General features: G+C 37.1%; 1 protein-coding gene across 2 annotated transcripts in view; it reads left to right on the forward strand.

The window, feature by feature from the left end:
- Positions 1-9,543, forward strand: part of LOC120476192 (E3 ubiquitin-protein ligase rnf213-alpha) — an 83,218-nt gene extending 73,675 nt beyond the window's left edge. For both annotated transcript variants that reach the window (XM_089128943.1, XM_089128944.1), the window contains exons 65-70: positions 947-1,148; positions 3,985-4,062; positions 5,374-5,571; positions 6,886-6,975; positions 7,053-7,231; positions 8,739-9,543. In XM_089128943.1, coding sequence (XP_088985069.1) covers positions 947-1,148; positions 3,985-4,062; positions 5,374-5,571; positions 6,886-6,975; positions 7,053-7,231; positions 8,739-8,892 — 901 coding nt within the window. In that variant the 3' untranslated portion in view covers positions 8,893-9,543. The remainder of the gene's footprint in view (positions 1-946; positions 1,149-3,984; positions 4,063-5,373; positions 5,572-6,885; positions 6,976-7,052; positions 7,232-8,738) is intronic.
- Positions 9,544-23,468: the final 13,925 nt, after the last annotated feature.

A 23,468-nucleotide genomic window follows, 5' to 3' on the forward strand; every position in this document is an offset into this window, starting at 1 on the left:
CGGAAAGACGGTGAGCAGCAGAACTGATACTTTCTCTGAAACACTGCAGAAAACAAGAATGCAGTTAATACAATTATGTTTATCTGTCATACAGATGACTCTGACTGTTTAACTAACTAACTAACTTTTTTTTCATACATTTAGCATTATTAATCGACAAATGAAGAGCTTTTAATAATAAACATTGTTAAATTTTGGAAAATTATTTAGAGATGACAAGAAAAACTTTTAAATTACTAGTTGACTTTGTTTTGTCCTGATGGAAGTTGATTATTAGATTATGTATGTTGTTTGTTTTTAATAGTTTATTACTTTGAGTAAAATCTAAAACTGGTCCATTCTTGAATGAGACTGAACTGAACACACTTACAGACTTTTTTTAACGATTACAGACTTTTTTTAACGATTTTAAACACCATCTGAAAGCAACTCTCTCTGACTCAGCATGTTTGGTCATGATCAGTCGTTAGTAAAATAAATACATGAAAAAAATAGCCTGTTAAAACATCTGATCTAACCTTTTTATATTCATATCCGGTTGGGAGAAATATTTACTTTTTTTGGTAAAAATTTGACTCTTTGGGCCCAAGATGCTTATCTCTTATGGCTATTTTGAGTGTTTAGGTTTTTTGTTTTCTTTTACAAAGTACTACTATTGCCTCGATGGAAAAGTAACTAAAAAAGTGATGTCCAGACAAGAAGTAGGAGATATACAGACCGGAGCTCTTTGAACTTAAATTGAATACCTAGTCTAGACAATATTAGTGGTGTGCTGTTTTGACTTGGGCTAGTAAACAACCACCCAGAACTTTCTTGTGACCACATGGCAACACACACACACACACATAAAAGCATGCAGATCTCTGTCTTTAACCTTTGCCCTGTCAGAGCTAACAGTTAAAGTTTCCCAGTTTCTCCACCTCATCCCCTGCCCTGTTTCCTCCAGTTACACGGTGAGCCCAGCAGACCTGACGGATCTGCACGTGATCCGCTACGAGTACGAGCGGGACCTGCTGCCGCTGGTGCTGTCCCACTGCCAGTACAGCATGGAGCGCGGGCAGGAGACCCTGCTGGAGTATGACCTGCCCCAGATCCAGCAGCAGATCCTGACCCGCTTCCTACAGGGCAAACCACACATCACCATTAATGTACGTCACTGCACTACTGACACACGTCGTCACTGACAATGTACGTCACTGCACCACTGACACACATCACCATTAATGTATATCACTGCACCACTGACACACATCACCATTAATGTACGTCACTGCACCACTGACACACATCACCATTAATGTACGTCACTGCGACACTGACACACATCACCATTAATGTACATCACTGCACCACTGACACACATCACCATTAATGTACGTCACTGCATCACTGACACACATCACCATTAATGTACGTCACTGCACTACTGACACACATCACCATTAATGTACGTCACTGCATCACTGACACACATCACCATTAATGTACGTCACTGCACTACTGACACACATCACCATTAATGTACGTCACTGCGACACTGACCACATCACCATTAATGTACGTCACTGCGACACTGACACACATCACCATTAATGTACGTCACTGCGACACTGACCACATCACCATTAATGTACGTCACTGCGACACTGACACACATCACCATTAATGTACGTCACTGCACCACTGACACACATCACCATTAATGTACATCACTGCATCACTGACACACATCACCATTAATGTATGTCACTGCACTACTGACACACATCACCATTAATGTACATCACTGCATCACTGACACACATCACCATTAATGTACGTCACTGCACTACTGACACACATCACCATTAATGTACATCACTGCATCACTGACACACATCACCATTAATATACGTCACCGCGACACTGACACACATCACCATTAATGTACGTCACTGCACTACTGACACACATCACCATTAATGTACGTCACTGCGACACTGACCACATCACCATTAATGTACGTCACTGCGACACTGACACACATCACCATTAATGTACGTCACTGCGACACTGACCACATCACCATTAATGTACGTCACTGCGACACTGACACACATCACCATTAATGTACGTCACTGCACTACTGACACACATCACCATTAATGTACATCACTGCATCACTGACACACATCACCATTAATGTACGTCACTGCATCACGGACACACATCACCATTAATGTACGTCACTGCATCACTGACACACATCACCATTAATGTACGTCACTGCGACACTGACACACATCACCATTAATGTACGTCACTGCACTACTGACACACATCACCATTAATGTACATCACTGCATCACTGACACACATCACCATTAATGTACGTCACTGCATCACTGACACACATCACCATTAATGTACGTCACTGCACTACTGACACACATCACCATTAATGTACGTCACTGCATCACTGACACACATCACCATTAATATACGTCACCGCGACACTGACACACATCACCATTAATGTACGTCACTGCGACACTGACACACATCACCATTAATGTACGTCACTGCACCACTGACACACATCACCATTAACGTACGTCACTGCACCACTGACACACATCACCATTAATGTACGTTACTGCGACACTGACACACATCACCATTAATGTACATCACTGCATCACTGACACACATCACCATTAATGTACATCACTGCACCACTGACACACATCACCATTAATGTACGTCACTGCACTACTGACACACATCACCATTAATGTACGTCACTGCGACACTGACACACATCACCATTAACGTACGTCACTGCACCACTGACACACATCACCATTAACGTACGTCACTGCACCACTGACACACATCACCATTAATGTACGTCACTGCGACACTGACACACATCACCATTAATGTACGTCACTGCACTACTGACACACATCACCATTAATGTACATCACTGCACCACTGACACACATCACCATTAATGTACGTCACTGCGACACTGACACACATCACCATTAATGTACGTCACTGCGACACTGACACACATCACCATTAATGTACGTCACTGCATCACTGACACACATCACCATTAATGTACGTCACTGCACTACTGACACACATCACCATTAATGTACGTCACTGCACCACTTACACACATCACCATTAATGTACGTCACTGCACTACTGACACACATCACCATTAATGAACGTCACTGCGACACTGACCACATCACCGTTAAAGGTGTAGTTCACTTTTAAAAAAACTTTTGCTGATAATTTACTCACCCCCATGTCATCCAAGATGTCCATGTCTTTCTTTCTTCAGTCGAAAAGAAATTAAGGTTTTTGATGAAAACATTCCAGGATTTTCTCCATATAATGGACTTCAATGGGAACCAAACGGTTCAGGTCCAAAAGACAGTTTCAGTGCTAACTGTTCAAAGGGCTTTAAACGATTCCAGACGATGAATAAGGGTCTTATCAAGTGAAACGATCGCTCATTTAATAAATAAATAACAAAGTTTAAGTTTTATAAGCTCAAATGCTCGCCTTGCTCTGATCTGTGATCCGCGTTTGTGACTCTCCTGTTCGAACTCGTTCATCAAAATGACGAACGAACGAATTGACTCAGAAAAAGATTCGTTCATTTTGATGAACGAGTTCGAACAGGAGAGTCACATTATATGGAGAAGTCCATTGAAGTCCATTATATGGAGAAAATCCTGGAATGTTTTCATCAAAAACCTTAATTTCTTTTCGATGGAAGAAAGAAAGACATGGACATCTTGGATGACATGGGGGTGAGTAAATTATCAGCAAAAGTTTTTCAAAAGTGAACTACTCCTTTAATGTACGTCACTGCACCACTGACGCGCATCACCATTAATGCAGTTATTGTGGAGTTCTGCTGAGTTGATCTATTAGAAAAGTTGTATTTGTTGATTGATTTATTCTTGTTTTGTTTTCCAGGGGATTCCGACATTGGTGAACAGACAGGACAGAAATTATGAGATCATATTGAAAGATGTGAAGGGCAAAGTTCAACAAGTAAGTCACGTATTAAGATACAGGTTTCTTATTAAATGCTGGATTCTGATTGGTTGACGGACATTCTAACGTGTATGATAGAGTGCAATATTTTCAGCATTGCTGGCTTGGTTCTGGAAGTATTTTTTCCATTCATTTCTCCCATAGGGATTTTTAAGTTATCATTAATTTTTATTAAAACATTATCAGCCATGAACCAAGACAGGCTTACCGTACAGAGATCACTTCGATTATGCCATTCGCAGTGATTCATGGGAGTGGGCGGAGCTAATGATTCACAGAATGAGTTACAACAGATTTCTAGTTCCTAGCATGCTTTGCTTCTGACTGTTGAAGGAGAGCAATTCAAGTTAAAAATTAAGTGTTATTTAATGTGTATTGCTCAATATTAATATGGGGGAAGATTTGATAGTGTTTAATGGAGAGATGCAAAACCCGGACTTGAGTAAAAGTACAAGTGCTCTATCAAAAAAGTGACTTGAGTAGAAATTGAAGTGCTCTTTAAGCACCACACTTAAGTAGAAGTACTAAAGTAAAGTTTTTGTACTTAAGTATTGCAAGTAGTTTATTTTAAAATGTACTACTTAAGTACTAAAAGTAAAAGTACAAGTATTGTGTCATGTAATTATTAAAGAAAGCAGTCAAAATTTTAAAGTTTGAACTAGCGATCAAATAAGACACTTTGGCGGGATAAAAATTTGCTTTGGCGGCCGCCAAAAAAAATGTCATTGCTGGACAACCCCTGCATTAGTTGTCAATGTTTTTGTCAATCAATACCATTATCCTATAAAACTGGCATGTGATTTAGGCAGTATGAAAGCTAACTTGCAACGAATCATTCATAAAATTTTTATAATTGTAACGAGTAACTCGCAGAACATTTAAAAAAATATCGAAGTAAAAGTATTAAGTTTATCGAAAATATCTACTGAAGTAAAAGTAGAAGTATGAGAAAAAGACAATACTCTAGTAGAGTACAGATACAGCATTTTACTACTTAAGTACAGTACTTAAGTAATTCTACTTCGTTACTATACACCTCTGGTTTAATGTTCTATTATTTTGGAATTTAAAAAGGTTTTCTGGTATGTGTGAGTTTTTGGGATAATTGTGCTGACGAGTAGAGCCTGTGGTTCAGTTGACGATTGGCCGAACACCATTAAGAGTATAAGATTTAGTGTGAAAATGCTCTTATGAACATTTCTGTTGTTTAAATGTGCCTTTCAAACTGTATATTTAATGAAATCAGTGTTCTGAGATATATTTGCTGAGATATATTTGTGAGATGTCCTCACGCGCTGTGTGTGGCAGGAGCCGTTGCAGCCGCTGACGCAGCACGACCTGGTGAAGGATCTGCAGTCCTACAGTGACGTGTGTGAGGCGTTGTCCACCGTCCAGTTGGCCCTGGGGTTCCTCGCCATGACCGGGGCTGAGCCTCACATGCAGCTCAGCTCCTATCTCAAAGAGGTGCTGCAGATGACGGACCACATGGGCTCACACATCTACAAGGTTGGTCATGAGCACACACTTTGTTTATTATTGGACTAAGCTGCGTTTCCCAAAAGCATAAGTAGATCGTAGAACAATTGCCACCAATGGTCTCTACTAGCGGTGTAACAATACCCTCATGTCACGATTCGATACATTTCACGATACGGTATTATTGCGATGATCCAAGACGCATCATATTAAAGGCTAGCGAGAAATGTTCTGTTGATTTAAAATGCTAAATTTGGTGTTACGTTGTGTGTGTAAATGAACAGACTTAGACTTGGTGCTGAAACCCAAAGCACATGAGACATCAGAATAAACACATTCATGTTTCTGAAGCTGAAAACAGAATTATTTTAGATGAATATGCTTGCACTCTTTCACTGACTAGATATATATATTTAAAATAACGTAGGACACTTTTTACTGGTAACATCAGACATTTGGCATTATCAGGACCCACAAATATTGCCCCATTGTATTATTATGCATTATGTTCGACTTTATATATAGTAGTACTGACTCTAAAACTCTGAAAACATGATTTCTTTTTCTCACAGTAATTTTTATTTTGAGTGAACTATACACAATATATATTGTCATTATCCATGATGCATATTGCTGCATATTTGTATTGCTATATATTGTGTCTCTCCGATCAACTTACGATGCTGTTTTGGAAACGCAGCCCAGAGCAGGGCTGTTTTTAGGATTTTGGGATGCACATCAATTTTGCCTACCGGAAATTTGCAGCCAAAACAGCTATTTTCAGTTTTGGGCCGAAATGTTTTTTGAAGGCCAAACAGATGTTTAATTAACCATAGGTTTTCTAAATCTAAAACGTTTTAGTCTCTGCTGACGAGTGAACAAAACTTCACCAAATATTTGGATTGCACCTGCCAATAATCACAAAAAGCTTTATGCTCTGTCGATTTCATTTGGTTAATGTCGTGGTAACACTTTACAATTACAGTATGTTTGTTAGTTAACATTAGTTACCTGAACTGCACATATACAGAATTTATTCATCTTTGTTGATGTTAATTTCAACATTTACTAATACTTTATTAAAATCTTGTTAACATTAGTTAATGCACTGTGAACTAACATGAACAAAAAATGAACGGTTGTTTATTTCTTAACTAATATTAACCAAGATTAACAAAAACAGTAATAAATGTATTGCTTCATGTTAGTTGATATATTTAACTACTGTTAACTATTAAAACATCCTCACAGCAGTGTTTACTCCTTTTTATGTCATTCAACTAATTGGCGATGCTGACCCAATCCCTAATCTGTGTGTGTGTGTGTGTGTGTGTGTGTGTGCAGGCATTGAGCAGGTGCAGTCTGAAACACTGTGTGGCACTGTGGCAGCTGCTCAGCTCTCTGAAATCTGAGACCATGCTTCGTCTGAAGAGGGTGAGACACGCAACGCACTAAACCACATTCTGCTTCGAGTGTGTGTGTGTAAGTGACTTTCTTCATCTGCACTTCAGGACCCGTTTGTGGGGATCAGCAAAGAGTACCAGCATCCTCTGCAGGATGAACAAAGGACCCTGCTCAAGAGTTTCTTCACCAAGTCCAGCGCTGACGCCTTCCTGCTGGAGATGCACGAGTTCCTGCTCCTGGTCCTGAAGAGCCCGAAGGCGCCGGACACCTTCAAGCCTGACTGGGGGTGAGATAACAGTCGCTCTGCTTTTCTTCAGGACTAATGAGTTTTTTGGTTTCAGTTTTGCCTCAGTTCATGATTTACATATAATTCCTAAATGACAGGTGTATATAAATACATATAAATGTCAAAACTTTTCATTCCTATTTGAGAGATCTGACCAAATCTGTCAAGTGTTCTGAAAAAGTGGATAACTGTATTTTTGTATTTATTTATTTATGAAGCTGTTTCATGTCCTGTTTGGTAAACCCGCACCCGTTCTACTTAACAGAACTATAGTAGACTATATTGAGTTATTACGCCACATCTGTACACATAAAGAAGAGTCTCGGCTAGTAGACTATATTGAGTCATTACGCCACATCTGCACACATAAAGAAGAGTCTCGGCTAGGAGGCTATATTGAGTCATTACGTCACATCTGTACACATAAAGAAGAGTCTCGGCTAGTAGACTATATTGAGTCATTACGTCACATCTGTACACATAAAGAAGAGTCTCGGCTAGTAGACTATATTGAGTCATTACGCCACATCTGTACACATAAAGAAGAGTCTCGGCTAGTAGGCTATATTGAGTCATTACGCCACATCTGTACACATAAAGAAGAGTCTCGGCTAGTAGGCTATATTGAGTCATTACGCCACATCTGTACACATAAAGAAGAGTCTCGGCTAGTAGGCTATATTGAGTCATTACGTCACATCTGTACACATAAAGAAGAGTCTCGGCTAGTAGACTATATTGAGTCATTACGCCACATCTGTACACATAAAGAAGAGTCTCGGCTAGTAGGCTATATTGAGTCATTACGCCACATCTGTACACATAAAGAAGAGTCTCGGCTAGTAGGCTATATTGAGTCATTACGTCACATCTGTACACATAAAGAAGAGTCTCGGCTAGTAGGCTATATTGAGTCATTACGCCACATCTGTACACATAAAGAAGAGTCTCGGCTAGTAGGCTATATTGAGTCATTACGCCACATCTGTACACATAAAGAAGAGTCTCGGCTAGTAGGCTATATTGAGTCATTACGTCACATCTGTACACATAAAGAAGAGTCTCGGCTAGTAGACTATATTGAGTCTTTACGCCACATCTATACACATAAAGAAGAGTCTCAGCTAACAGGCTACAGTATATTGAGTCATGGCGTAATGACTCAATATAGTCTACTACGCTTCTTTATGTGATTGACAGCTGCACACTCTCCTCAAACATTGTGTTCATCCACGCTGTGCCGAGGGTGTCGAAATACAACTCGCTTACAGTTGATAATTCCGCAAATAACAGCAATTGCAGATTTCGAACAGAGATGACGACAAAGAGGAAAAACTACGGACTGCAGCTCTAAATTACTAAATAACATATAGTTTGGTGGGGAATATGGGGAAATATTCATATTCTACCTGGTTAATTCATATAAACCTGGTTAAGTTGTGATCTAAAGCTCTTGCTGAACTGATGTAAATCTGTAACTCCGTGTTGTGTGTGTGTGTGTCTGCAGTCTGAAAGACACGGTTGTGTCCTACATGGAGCGCAAAGATCTGGACGTTCCTCCTGAGGTGGACGAGTTCTTCCCTGAAGAGATCCTGCTCTCGCAGTACACCGACACGTGGAAGTTCTCGGTCCAAGTCAGACAAGAACGACACCAAAGATGAAGAGCTCCTGTTGTCTTACCTAAATCACTGGTATCAGGGAAAGATTCGGTTTCATTTACAAATGCCATACTTATTACAGACTTTCCAAAACTGTGCCTTTTATGCACCTGAGTTACAGTGTATGAGGTTCAGTGTTCTGCTGTATATTTATTTACTCTTTCATATACAGCTCTGTGAACTGTCATTTTATTCGCTCCGTCTAAGTAACCTTTGATTTGTAATAAGTTGTGATGTACTTCCTTAAAATCTTTCAAAGTTCAAAACAATCATGAATCCATTGATAAACTTGTGCTGTAACTTTTTTCTTCCATGTTTGGGAAGTTGCTAATTACCATTCCTTCTTTTTTTGTTTACTTACATAGACTGATTTAAGGATGTGAACTCATTTGAGATGTAAATTGCACGCATGAGCCCAGGACCGGATGCTCTTATGTCCTTTTGTTTTGCACTTTATCTTGTTCTCTTCTGAAAACAATGTGTCTGTGTACCAACACATATGCTGGAACAATGCTGTGTGCAAAACTGTGTTTGTTTGTCTTTTTCTATGATAAACATGGGTTTGAATAAAGTTATGTAATATTTGGGTCAGATCATCGTCACATGTTCTCCTGTCTCGTCCTGACAGTTTAATATTAAAAGCTGCTTGTCTAAGGTTATGGTTTCTTCTCTTCGGTTTCTAGCTGTTACTCTTCCTAACCCTACATTTCTTGTGCAATGTCCTCAAACAATATTTGAGGAGAATATGGTAAAAACATAAGCAGAAATAGATTTAATTATAATCAACATCCATCTATTCTCCAAACCTCACTTGTCATGTGCAGGATTGTGGGAATTTTTCATAAATGGGTGGTTGGCTGTTCATTTGAGCCTTTCTATATTTTTGTACATATAAAAAAGCTCATAATTTAGAAATGCCGTGTTCTACCCTGATTTTAGCTCAGTGATACCAAGATACTCAGTCGTGGATCCATCGACAGGCACACCTTTTATGCAATTTAATGCAGTTCACACATTTTGGTGTGAGGTAAACCAGATAAAAGAGTATAGACGTTCTGGCTCAGCTGGGACTTGAACCAAAACCTTCTCGCTGTGAGCCGACCGTGTTTCCCCCTGAGCCACTGTCCTTAAAACAGTCACAAGAGATGGATACTTGTAAACAGCATTGGGTTCCTAGTGTTAAATTATACTCTCTGTTTATATAATCCACACTCACAGTGTTAAAGTTAATGAGATATTAACTACTATTAAATAGTACAATACTATTAGATATTACAGTTTTTCTCGATTGTTTGCACACATTTTCTGGTACTTGAGACACAATGACCACAACATGTAACTCATTCACCAACCCCCTGAACCAATTCTGCTGAACTAGAAGCACAATTCCTGCTTTACACTCAAATTACAGTTCTAAAACACACTTTTTTCAAAACACTACACACAAATTCTCTACAGAAAATCTCTTGTTTTCGTGAGGAACACACTGCCATGCACACTGACTCGTCACATGGGCAAACACCCGCCGTCACACAGTTTTACAATTAGCAATCAGAGCTTTAGCATAAAATACCATAGATAATAGCATAGATATTTTTTTTTTTTTTACTGTAACAGCATAAAAAATTCTGTTGTTTTGTATGTAGACCACTGTATGTGCAACTTTGTGTTGGTTGGGGTGTGCAAAATGTGGGATCTATCTCCCATTGATTTTGTGGGAAAAAATAAAATATACTGTATTTGTTGTGTGTTCTGGGTATAAAAACAATATTCTCAAATATTTTACAACACACTTATGTATGTAATGTCTGTAGAAAGTGTAACACTGAACAAAAAAGGCCTAAGTCATTATGATGAATGGAGAAGAAGTGTTTTCCATTGATCGTAGTGTTTTACTTTGAGCACATCAGTGTTCAACTGGTTCTTATAAATTTCTATTCATATGATGGTTTGTGTGTGTCATTTGAAAACAAAATACCATTTTGAGAAGAAATAACATTGTTTTGAATGTAAAGTTTCATTTTGCAGGAGAATTGCGGGGTTTTGCCAATTGTGTGAGTGTTTTTAGATTTGTGTGTAGAGTTCTGAGAAAATGAGGCATTCTTTCAGAAAATGTGTGTGTAAACAATCGAGAAAAACTGTAAATACTATTGAGTTCTGATTGAGAATTAGTGATGAACACCTGCTGTTACAGTTTTTTTACAATCGCTATGACAAAATTTTTTCAATACTTTTAACAAATTTTCTAAACTCTTAACACACCTACAACGGTTCCATCCATCATGCTCAAAATCACACACTGTAAACTAAACTCCAACACTAATTTTCAAAAAACAATAATCCTAAAACAATACACTAGGTCTACCAAAACACTAACACATGTTCTCTTCCAACAGGGACATTTAGTCAATCATAGCACAATGTCACAAAAAACACTAACATGAGATGGAATTACAGAAACTGCATTATTTTATATGTCAGGTCTGCCCTTAAACAATAGAGAGTATCTTAGATTGTTTTTACAGTAGATTGTTTTGCACTGCAGTTTATTTTGTTTATTTCTCTACAGTTTTGTTTGTACATTTCGTGGTATCGTAGTCGTGGTATAAGAATGTGGAGTTTTGAAAACTGTGTTCAAGCTATGAAAAACAAACTAGAGTTTTGTCCACATAAACTGCTGCAGACTGTTGTTAGAGTTTTGCACATGTAGCTCCAGTTGTGCTCCACTGTCTTAAAAAAACTGTATTGTATTGTATCCAAGCAATGGAGAAATGGGTTAAAGTTTTGAAAAATGTGTATTTTGATCTTTGGTTGTGAGTTTTGTGTCTAGAGTTGTGAAAAATGACATCATGGTTCTGAAAATAACTAAGTGATTGTAAAAAAACAAACAAACTGTAATGCAGACCATCTAGTGGCTATATTGAAATTTCATTTGGCTTTCACTGTGTTTGGTTTCCAACAGATGGCAGCAACCTCCCCCTAAATGGCACATTTTTCATGCTATCATCATGAATTAAATTGCTTTCTTCTCGTGTTGGAAGTTCTTCTGTGTACAGCAGGAATCCAATAAAAGGCATAGCAAATAGCACTAATTTCATTTTTAATGTTTAATGTTTAATGTTCAGTTGGACATTTAGATTTGTTTCTGTTATTGAATGTTGTGCTGAAGAACAAACACTGTTATCCCAACTAAACTGAATTATTATTGAATAAACTAAATTAATTGTGGGGAAAATAAGGTTTCCATCATATAAGAAAAAATGATATTAAAGGTAATGTTATGAGCTGGAGAAATCATGTTATATGTTATGACAGTTGTGCTTCAGTAACACCTTGTTTTTCAGGTTGGTTGAGTTCAGGAACCTAGCTGAGTGGCAATCGGGAGAGTCGGGAGGTTTCCCGGTGGGCCAGTAGTGTTTCGAGGCCGCGAGGGCCGGTCTGATCAAATTTATACATTGCAAGTTCGGCATGCGCCCAAGCGAGGGGAAGAAAAACATTTTTTTTTTTTTTTTTTTTTTTTTTTACATTTTCGATAACGGAGCGTATATTTGCCTGTCTTTATTATAAATAGATTTTCATCAAGGTGTACCTACAGTGGCATAGGTCGTAGGGCGTGAAGTGCTGGAATGATGCGCTTGACCCGAGTTCGAATCCGGACGTCTTTTGCCGAACTCTTTCTTCTCCCTTTTTTCCAACACACATGAGATGTAAAATGTATAACCTAACATAAAGGTCTAAAGTGTAATATTTTGCCAACGAACTAAAATCAAAACCACGATATAGCTTTGTGTCTTTATAAAACAGCGCAAGACTTTAAGAATAGGCGTCCTGTTTGTGCTGGGTGATTCATAGAAAAGTGTGCACTTTGCTCATGTGATCAGCATGCTTATCTGGTGTTTTCTCCTAAATAAAAGCTTGGAAAAGGGTTTATTTCTTGCAAGTGAAGAAATTAGGACAAAAGTATTTTAATTTTCCTATATTATAGTGTAATGGCTAAAATATACTTTTAGGCCACATTTAGGCCTATAGGCTATATGGATTTAATGTCATAGAAATGATTATAAAACATTACATTATTATAATAATTGTTTGACATTAAAACACCATTGATAATGTAATGCAGACTGAGACTCTCATAACTAAAAAGATGTTTGACTTTATTGTCCTGGTACAAATCAATGGTTTCTCTTTGTTCAAGGAGCAGTTCCATGGGTTGAAGCTCTTAATTTTGATCTCTCAGAGAGCACGAGATTGATGCATTTAACCTTTAAATGTACAACATGTTCTTGCGGGGGAGCATGCCCCCGAACCCCACAGAGGTCCACCCAACATAGTTTTACAAATTCCTATGGGAAAGAACGACCATGAACTTTACTCCAGCAAGTACAACAATGTTCCGTTAAAAAAAATGGAAAAAATATACATTTGGCCTGCCTAAGAAGGGACATCGTGCCCAGGGGCCCGGGCCCCTGAACTGCCGGCGACTAGGGCCGGTGCTCTACGAAATTTCCCGGTAGATTTTTTGGTCCCACTCTGAGTTCAGTTATAATTAGTAATCTTACAACATTTATTCATTTCAACAAAACCAGTTATTAGACGTTACCGCTAAGTTGAACTGACATTTTTTCAGTGTATTACAGAGCAAATTAAATATTGTGACGTTTACATTTATTTCCTTTTTTGTGTAACCCTTAACATGATTATATGTTTGGAACTTTTTGATTCCTCCTAAATTAATAACTTTAGTTTGGCAATTCAAAAACAATCATGTAGAATGATGTAGCCTATTTGGATCAGCCTAGCAGGATGTGATTGCTTTTGCAGATGTCCTGTAATCTAATAAAGAACACACACAGAATTGCTCGTTTGATTTTCCTCAACAATCATTATTTTTCAATGCTGTATTCTTCTGTTTTCTGAGGGTTTTTAAAAATTATTATTTTTAGAATGGGTTTCCGTGATCAACCGCACATTAATGGTATTACACAACATTTACCTTTTGAAATGAACGATGTATAAATATGTTTAATTGACATTTATTGCAAAGGAGAAATATTTAAATTATATATTTAGTAGCGACATTTTTCTAATTGCGGTATGACCGCGGTTAATATGCAAATAGAAAACTTGTGTAAAGAGATTTAAGAGATATGTTGGAAATGGCACGTGCCAATGCTGAAATTGCCTTTTTTTTTTAGGCTACTGTATGGAAACTGCATATTATTTTCTTTTTAAATGCTTTTGATTCGATGACAGCAATCATTGCATAAGATTTTCACGAATTCTAACTGTTACTCATAATGAGAAATGTCTTTTTCATTGCGGATATGCACAGATTACACAAGCGATCTCAATCATCTTATTGCATACGAGAACTAAATCGCACTTACACACACATGTGCTTTTTATCTTCCTGTTGTGCATAAAATACTGTATTCCAATGTATTTTTTTTTATTTTAATGGGATTTTATTTTTTCCCTCATATTCTAATTTCTAAATGATAGGGTGTATCGATAGCTGTGTGGAAATGGCCATCTAGCGGCTTTAGTTGAAATGGCACATTATTTTATTTTTTGTTTGGTTTCCAATAGATGGCAGCAATTGTCAATTAATCATGGCACACGTTTAACGTCGTTATCGATGGCTTTCATCACATGTACTAGATGTTCTATGCACAGCAGAAATGCAATAAAATGCATTGCAAATAAACACTAATTGAAATGAATAAACTATCTAAGTATTCTCCCTGTGAAAAGATGCATCTTGTTTTATTGTTTCGTTCCTGCTGTGCGAAGAATTTCGCTGACACCTGAGAAAATGCTTTTTGATTTGCAAATAATAATAAAAAAAATTAATGTAAAAAACTTTTAAAAGTGCGACCTGCACTATTTTTGTGCGTGCAAGAAAACGAACTAATTATTGCTGTTGCTGACAGAAGTCGTTTATGGTTAGTTAGATCAATAGCCTACCTATGGCTAATATGAAACAGTAATGTCATCTCTTCAATACACATCGTATTAAGTTTAAACGTACAATTGCAATCATAACACATAGCCTAAGTTGTGTTATCTCGCAAAACGGAATATTATAACGAACTGCTTTGCATTGCAGTCAAGCTGTTTTATGCACAACACTAGTTTCTGTGTTATTTGTTCATTGTACAAGTTAGTTTATTCATGCATTCTAATGAAACCACATGTGCAAATAAACATGTGTTATTCTAAAACATGTGTTAAAGTGTTATTCTTTAATAGTGCATGCAGTGTTTTGTTATTGTTTGTTTTTTTGTTTTTTTTTGGCTAATAAAACATCGTATGTAAATATCAATGTATAGTAACCTAGTACCTATACCTAGTATCAATGATCAAGTACCCTTTGACCAGAAATGCGTTTAATAGGTCAGATCTAAATATCCCTTAGGAAGCATCAGAAGGAGTGAGTCAATAGAAAGTTCAAGTACTCTTGGAAAAGAAATACGTTCAGTGGGTGATCTGTCTTGTTAATATAACATGAAAAAGGTCATTCTGTTTAGTAATTTAATGTTCAAGAACTCTTAGACCAGAAATATGTTCAGTAGGTAAAATAAGGACTCTTGTATGGCTGAAGAAAGATCAAAAGCAGTCAATGAGTATTTTTAGAAAGTTCAAGATCAAGTATTCATCTATGTTTAGTGGGTCAAAAGGGAACCTATCTATAATAGCTTCCATTTGTGCAACTAAGCAATGCTTGTGCTTTTGGATTGCATATACGATAAAGCGTTGAATAACACCTGCTTTCTCATGCAAAGATGAGAAATCTCAATCTCAATGAATCTCAGTCATTGGCATTAGTTTTTGCATTTGTGTGAGGAAAAGAAATCGTTGCATTAGCTGTTTCTTACAACGCATACAATAACTAACTCATTCCAGCATGCTTGGATTTGCACACACGTCTAACGTTGTACGTTAAAGAATAACTCATTCACTAAGCCATTCACTGTCCATATCTGAGCTATGGAACTAATTTCTGGTCAAAGGGTCCTCAAAAGTAAAAAAAAATAAAAATAAACTTATAGACACCTTTTGATGATATATAAGCTATACAAAGGTTCCTATTTGACCAATGAAAAGAAAACACCTAAGATGTTTTTCATTCAAATGTTTTTCATTTCATTTCATGACATGTCTAACTTGTTCCTCGTTATGCATATGCACGCAATAACTAACCTCTGTGCAGTGAAAAGAAAACACCTAAGATGTGTTTCATTGCATTGCATGAGATATTTAACTTGTTCCTCGTTATGCATATGCACGCAATAACTAACCTCTGTGCAATTAAAAGAAAACACCTAAGATGTGTTTCATTGCATTGCATGACATATCTAACTTGTTTCTCGTTATATGCACGCAATAACTAACCTCTGTGCAATGAAAAGAAAACACCTAAGATGTGTTTCATTGCATTGCATGAGATATTTCCTCGTTATGCATATGCACAAACATAACTAAACTCTGACCAGTGAAAACAAAGCACCATACCACCATACGTGTTTCATTGCATTGCATGACATATCTAAATTTGTTCCTCGTTGTGCACGCAATAATTAACCTCTGTGCAATGAAAAGAAAACACCTAAGATCTGTTTCATTGCATTGCATGAGATATTTAACTTGTTCCTCGTTATGCATGAAACACATCTTAGGTGTTTTCACAGAGGTTAATTATTGCGTGCATATGCATAACGAGGAACAAGTTAGACACGTCATGCAATGCAATGAAACACATCTTAGGCCTTTTCTTTTCATTGCTCAGAGGTTAGTTATTCGTGCATATAACGAGGAACAAGTTAAATATCTCATGCAATGCAATGAAACACATCTTAGGTGTTTTCACAGACACCTAATGCATATGCACGCAATAATTAACCTCTGTGAAAACACCTAAGATGTGTTTCATTGCATTGCATGAGATATTTAACTTGTTCCTCGTTATATGCACAAATATAACTAAACTCTGACCAATGAAAACAAAACACCATAAGATGTGTTTCATTGCATTGCATGACATATCTAAATTTGTTCCTCGTTGTCCATATGCACGCAATAATTAACCTCTGTGCAAAGAAAACACCTAAGATGTGTTTCAGAGCATTGCATGACATATCTAACTTGTTTCTCGTTATGCATATGCACGCAATAACTAACCTCTGAGCAGTGAAAAGAAAACACCTAAGATGTGTTTCATTGCATTGCATATTTATGTTCCTCGTTATGCTTATCCACAAACAATAACTAAACTCTGACCAATGAAAACAAAACACCCAAGATGTGTCTCAATGCATTGCATGACATGTCTAACTTGTTCCTCGTTGTGCATATGCACGCAATAATTAACCTCTGAGCAATGAAAAGAAAAGGCCTAAGATGTGTTTCATTGCATTGCATGACGTGTCTAACTTGTTTCTCGTTATGCATATGCACGCAATAACTAACCTCTGTGCAATGAAAAGAAACCACCTAAGATGTGTTTCATCGCATTGCATGACATGTCTAACTTGTTCCTCTTTATGCATATGCACGCAATAATTAATCTCTGTGCAATTAAAAGAAAACACCTAAGATGTGTTTCAGTGCATTGCATGACATGTCTAACTTGTTTCTCGTTATGCATATGCACGCAATAACTAACCTCTGAGCAGTGAAAAGAAAACACTTAAGATGTATGCATGAGATATTTATGTTCCTCGTTATGCATATGCACAAACAATAACTAAACTCTGACCAATGAAAACAAAACACCTAAGATGTGTCTCATTGCATTGCATGACATGTCTAACTTGTTCCTCTTTATGCATATGCACGCAATAATTAACCTCTGTGCAATTAAAAGAAAACACCTAAGATGTGTTTCAGTGCATTGAATGACATGTCTAACTTGTTTCTCGTTATGCATATGCACGCAATAACTAACCTCTGAGCAGTGAAAAGAAAACACTTAAGATGTATGCATGAGATATTTATGTTCCTCGTTATGCATATGCACAAACAATAACTAAACTCTGACCAATGAAAACAAAACACCTAAGATATGTCTCATTGCATTGCATGACATGTCTAAGTTGTTCCTCGTTGTGCATATGCACGCAATAATTAACCTCTGTGCAATGAAAGAAAACATCTAAGATGTGTTTCATTGCATTGCATGAAATATTTAACTTGTTCCCGTTATATGCACGAGTAACCAACCTCTGTGCAATGAAAGAAAACACCTAAGATGTGTTTCGTCGCTTTGCATGACATATCTAACTTGTTCCTCGTTATGCATATGCACGCAATAACTAACCTCTGTGCAGTGAAAAGAAAACACCTAAGATGTGTTTCATTGCATTGCATGATAGATCTAACTTGTTCCTCGTTATGCATATGAACGCAATAACTAACCTCTGAGCAGTGAAAAGAAAACACCTAAGATGTGTTTCATTGCATTGCATGACATGTGTAACTTGTTCCTCGTTATGCATATGCACGCAATAACTAACCTCTGAGCAGTGAAAAGAAAACACCTAAGATGTGTTTCATTGCATTGCATGATATATCTAACTTATTTCTCGTTATCCATATGCACGCAATAACTAACCTCTGTGCAATGAAAAGAGAACACCATAAGATGGGTTTCATTGCATTGCAAGACATATCTAAATTTGTTCCTCGTTGTGCATATGCACGCAATAATTAACCTCTGTGCAATGAAAAAAAAACACCTAAGATCTGTTTCATTGCATTGCATGACATATCTAACTTGTTCCTCGTTATGCACATGCACGCAATAACTAACCTCTGCGTAGTGAAAAGAAAGATGTGTTTCATTGCATTGCAAGACATATCTAAAAATGTTCCTCGTTGTGCATATGCACGCAATGATTAACCTTTGTGCAATGAAAAGAAAACACCTAAGATGTTTTTCATTGCATTGCATGACATGTCTAACTTGTTCCTCGTTATCATATGAACGCAATAACTAACCTCTGAGCAGTGAAAAGAAAACACATAAGATGTGTTTCATTGCATTGCAAGACATATCTAAAAATGTTCCTCGTTGTGCATATGCACGCAATGATTAACCTCTGTGCAATGAAAACAAAACACCTAAGATGTTTCATTGCATTGCATGACATATCTAACTTGTTCTTCGTTGTGCATATGCACGCAATAATTAACCTCTGTGCAATTAAAAGAAAACACCTAAGATGTGTTTCACTGCATTGCATGAGATATTTAACTTGTTTCTCGTTATACATATGCACAAACATAACTAAACTCTGACCAATAAAAACAAAACACCATAAGATGTGTTTCTTTGCATTGCATGACATGTCTAACTCGTTATGCAATAACTAACCTATGTGCATTGCATGCATTTCATTGCATTTCATTGCATGACATGTCTAACTCGTTATGCAATAACTAACCTATGTGCATTGCATGCATTGCATTGCATTTCATTGCATTGCATTTCATTGCATTGCATGATATATCTAACTTGTTTCTCGTTATGCATGTGCACGCAAATAACTAACCTCTGTGCACCGAAAAGAAAACATCTAACATGTGTTTCATTGCATGACATATCTAACTTGTTCCTCGTTATGCACATGCACGCAATAACTAACCTCTGTGCAATGAAAAGGAAACACCTAAGATGTGTTTCATCGCATTGTATGCATATGCACGCAATAACTAACCTCTGTGCAATGAAAAGAAAACACCTAAGATGTGTTTCATCGCATTGCATGACATATCTAACTTGTTTCTCGTTATGCATATGCACGCAATAACTAACCTCTGTTCAGTGAAAAGAAAACACCTAAGGTGTGTTTCATCGCATTGCATGACATATCTAACTTGTTCCTCGCTATGTATATGCACGCAATAGCTAAACTCTGTGCAGTGAAAAGAAAACACTAAGATCTGTTCAGTGTTTAGTGCATATTGTTTTGTTTTCATTGCACAGAGGTTAGTTATTGCTTGCATAAGCATAACGAGGAACAAGTTAGATATGTCATGTAATGCAATGAAACACATGTTAGATGTTTTCTTTTCTTTGCACATGCACATTGCACATGAAACTAACCTATGTCCAATGAAAAGAAAACACCTAAGAGGTGTTTCATTGCATTGCACGACATATCTAACTTGTTCCTCGTTATGCATATGCACGCAATAACTAACCTCTTTGCAATGAAAACAAAACAATATGCAATATGCACGCAATAACTACCTCTATGCAATGAAAAGAAAACACCTAAGATGTGTTTCATCGCATTGTATGCATATGCACGCAATAACTAACCTATGTCCAATGAAAAGGAAACACCTAAGATGTGTTTCAGTGCATTGCATGACATAATTAACTTGTTTCTCGTTATGCATCTGCAGGCAAATAACTAACCTCTGTGCACCGAAAAGAAAACATCTAACATGTGTTTCATTGCATTACATGACATATCTAACTTGTTCCTCGTTATGCTTATGCAAACAATAACTAACCTCTGTGCAATGAAAAGGAAACAACTAAGATGTGTTTCAGTGCATTGCATGACATATATAACTTGTTTCTCGTTATGCATCTGCACGCAAATAACTATCCTCTGTGCACCGAAAAGAAAACATCTAAGATGTGTTTCATCGCATTGTATGCATATGCACGCAATAACTTAACCTCTGTGCAATGAAAAGAAAACACCTAAGACGTGTTTCATCGCATTGCATGACATATCTAACTTGTTCCTCGTTATCTATATGCAAGCAATAACTAACCTCTGTGTAATGAAAAGAAAACACCTAAGATGTGTTTTATTGCATTGCATGATAGATCTAACTCGTTTCTCGTTACGCATATGGACGCAATAACTACCTCTATGCAATGAAAAGAAAACACCTAAGATGTGTTTCATCGCATTGTATGCATATGCACGCAATAACTAACCTCTGTGCAATGAAAAGGAAACACCTAAGATGTGTTTCAGTGCATTGCATGACATATCTAACTTGTTTCTCGTTATGCACCTGCACGCAAATAACTAACCTCTGTGCACCGAAAAGAAAACATCTAACATGTGTTTCATTGCATTGCATGACATATCTTGTTCCTCGTTATGCATATGCACGCAAATAACTAACCTCTGTGCACCGAAAAGAAAACATCTAACATGTGTTTCATTGCATTACATGACATATCTAACTTGTTCCTCGTTATGCTTATGCAACCAATAACTAACCTCTGTGCAATGAAAAGGAAACAACTAAGATGTGTTTCAGTGCATTGCATGACATATATAACTTGTTTCTCGTTATGCATCTGCACGCAAATAACTATCCTCTGTGCAGTGACACCTTAGCAAATAACTATCCTCTGTGCAATGACACCTTATATTTGCGTGCATATGCATAACGAGGAACAAGTTAGATATATCATGCAATGCGATAAAACACATCTTAGGTGTTTTCTTTTCATTGCACAGAGGTTAGTTATTGCGTGCATAAGCATAAGGAGGAACAAGTTAGATATGTCATGTAATGCAATGAAACACATGTTAGATGTTTTCTTTTCTTTGCACATGCACATTGCACATGCAACTAACCTATGTCCAATGAAAAGAAAACACCTAAGATGTGTTTCATTGCATTGCATGACATATCTAACTTGTTCCTCGTTATGCCTATGCAAGCAATAACTAACCTCTGTGTAATGAAAACACCTAAGATGTGTTTTATTGCATTGCATGATAGATCTAACTCGTTTCTCGTTACGCATATGCACACAATAACTAACCTCTGTGCAGTGTAAAGAAAACACCTAAGATTTGTTTCATCGCATTGTATGCATATGCACGCAATAACTAACCTCTGTGCAATGAAAAGGAAACACCTAAGTTGTGTTTTAGTGCATTGCATGACATCTAACTTGTTTCTCGTTATGCATCTGCAGGCAAATAACTAACCTCTGTGCACCGAAAAGAAAACATCTAACATATGTGTTTCATTGCATTTCATGATATATCTAACTTGTTCCTCGTTATGCATATGCACGCAATAACTAACCTCTTTGCAATAAAAACAAAACAATATGCAATATGCACGCAATAACTACCTCTATGCAATGAAAAGAAAACACCTAAGATGTGTTTCATCGCATTGTATGCATATGCACGCAATAACTAACCTCTGTGCAATGAAAAGGAAACACCTAAGATGTGTTTCAGTGCATTGCATGACATATCTAACTTGTTCCTCGTTATGCATATGCACGCAAATAAATAACCTCTGTGCACCGAAAAGAAAACAACTAAGATGTGTTTCAGTGCATTGCATGACATATATAACTTGTTTCTCGTTATGCATCTGCACGCAAATAACTATCCTCTGTGCACCGAAAAGAAAACATCTAAGATGTGTTTCATCGCATTGTATGCATATGCACGCAATAACTTAACCTCTGTGCAATGAAAAGAAAACACCTAAGACGTGTTTCATCGCATTGCATGACATATCTAACTTGTTCCTCGTTATGCCTATGCAAGCAATAACTAACCTCTGTGTAATGAAAAGAAAACACCTAAGATGTGTTTTATTGCATTGCATGATAGATCTAACTCGTTTCTCGTTACGCATATGCACACAATAACTAACCTCTGTGCAGTGTAAAGAAAACACCTAAGATGTGTTTCATCGCATTGTATGCATATGCACGCAATAACTAACCTCTGTGCAATGAAAAGGAAACACCTAAGTTGTGTTTCAGTGCATTGCATGACATATGTAACTTGTTTCTCGTTATGCATCTGCACGCAAATAACTAACCTCTGTGCACCGAAAAGAAAACATCTAACATGTGTTTCATTGCATTGCATGACATATCTAACTTGTTCCTCGTTATGCATATGCACGCAATAACTAACCTCTTTGCAATGAAAACAAAACAATATGCAATATGCACGCAATAACTACCTCTATGCAATGAAAAAGAAAACACCTAAGATGTGTTTCATCGCATTGTATGCATATGCACGCAAAAACTAACCTCTGTGCAATGAAAAGGAAACACCTAAGATGTGTTTTAGTGCATTGCATGACATATCAAACTTGTTTCTCGTTATGCACCTGCACGCAAATAACTAACCTCTGTGCACCGAAAAGAAAACATCTAACATGTGTTTCATTGCATTGCATGACATATCTTGTTCCTCGTTATGCATATGCACGCAAATAACTAACCTCTGTGCACCGAAAAGAAAACATCTAACATGTGTTTCATTGCATTACATGACATATCTAACTTGTTCATCGTTATGCTTATGCATACAATAACTAACCTCTGTGCAATGAAAAGGAAACAACTAAGATGTGTTTCAGTGCATTGCATGACATATATAACTTGTTTCTCGTTATGCATCTGCACGCAAATAACTATCCTCTGTGCAGTGACACCTTATATTTGCGTGCATATGCATAACGAGGAACAAGTTAGATATATCATGCAATGCGATAAAACACATCTTAGGTGTTTTCTTTTCATTGCACAGAGGTTAGTTATTGCGTGC

Source organism: Pimephales promelas, chromosome 3, assembly GCF_988280905.1.
Source record: "Pimephales promelas chromosome 3, fPimPro1.hap1.1, whole genome shotgun sequence".
In the NCBI taxonomy this organism is placed as follows: domain Eukaryota; kingdom Metazoa; phylum Chordata; class Actinopteri; order Cypriniformes; family Leuciscidae; genus Pimephales; species Pimephales promelas.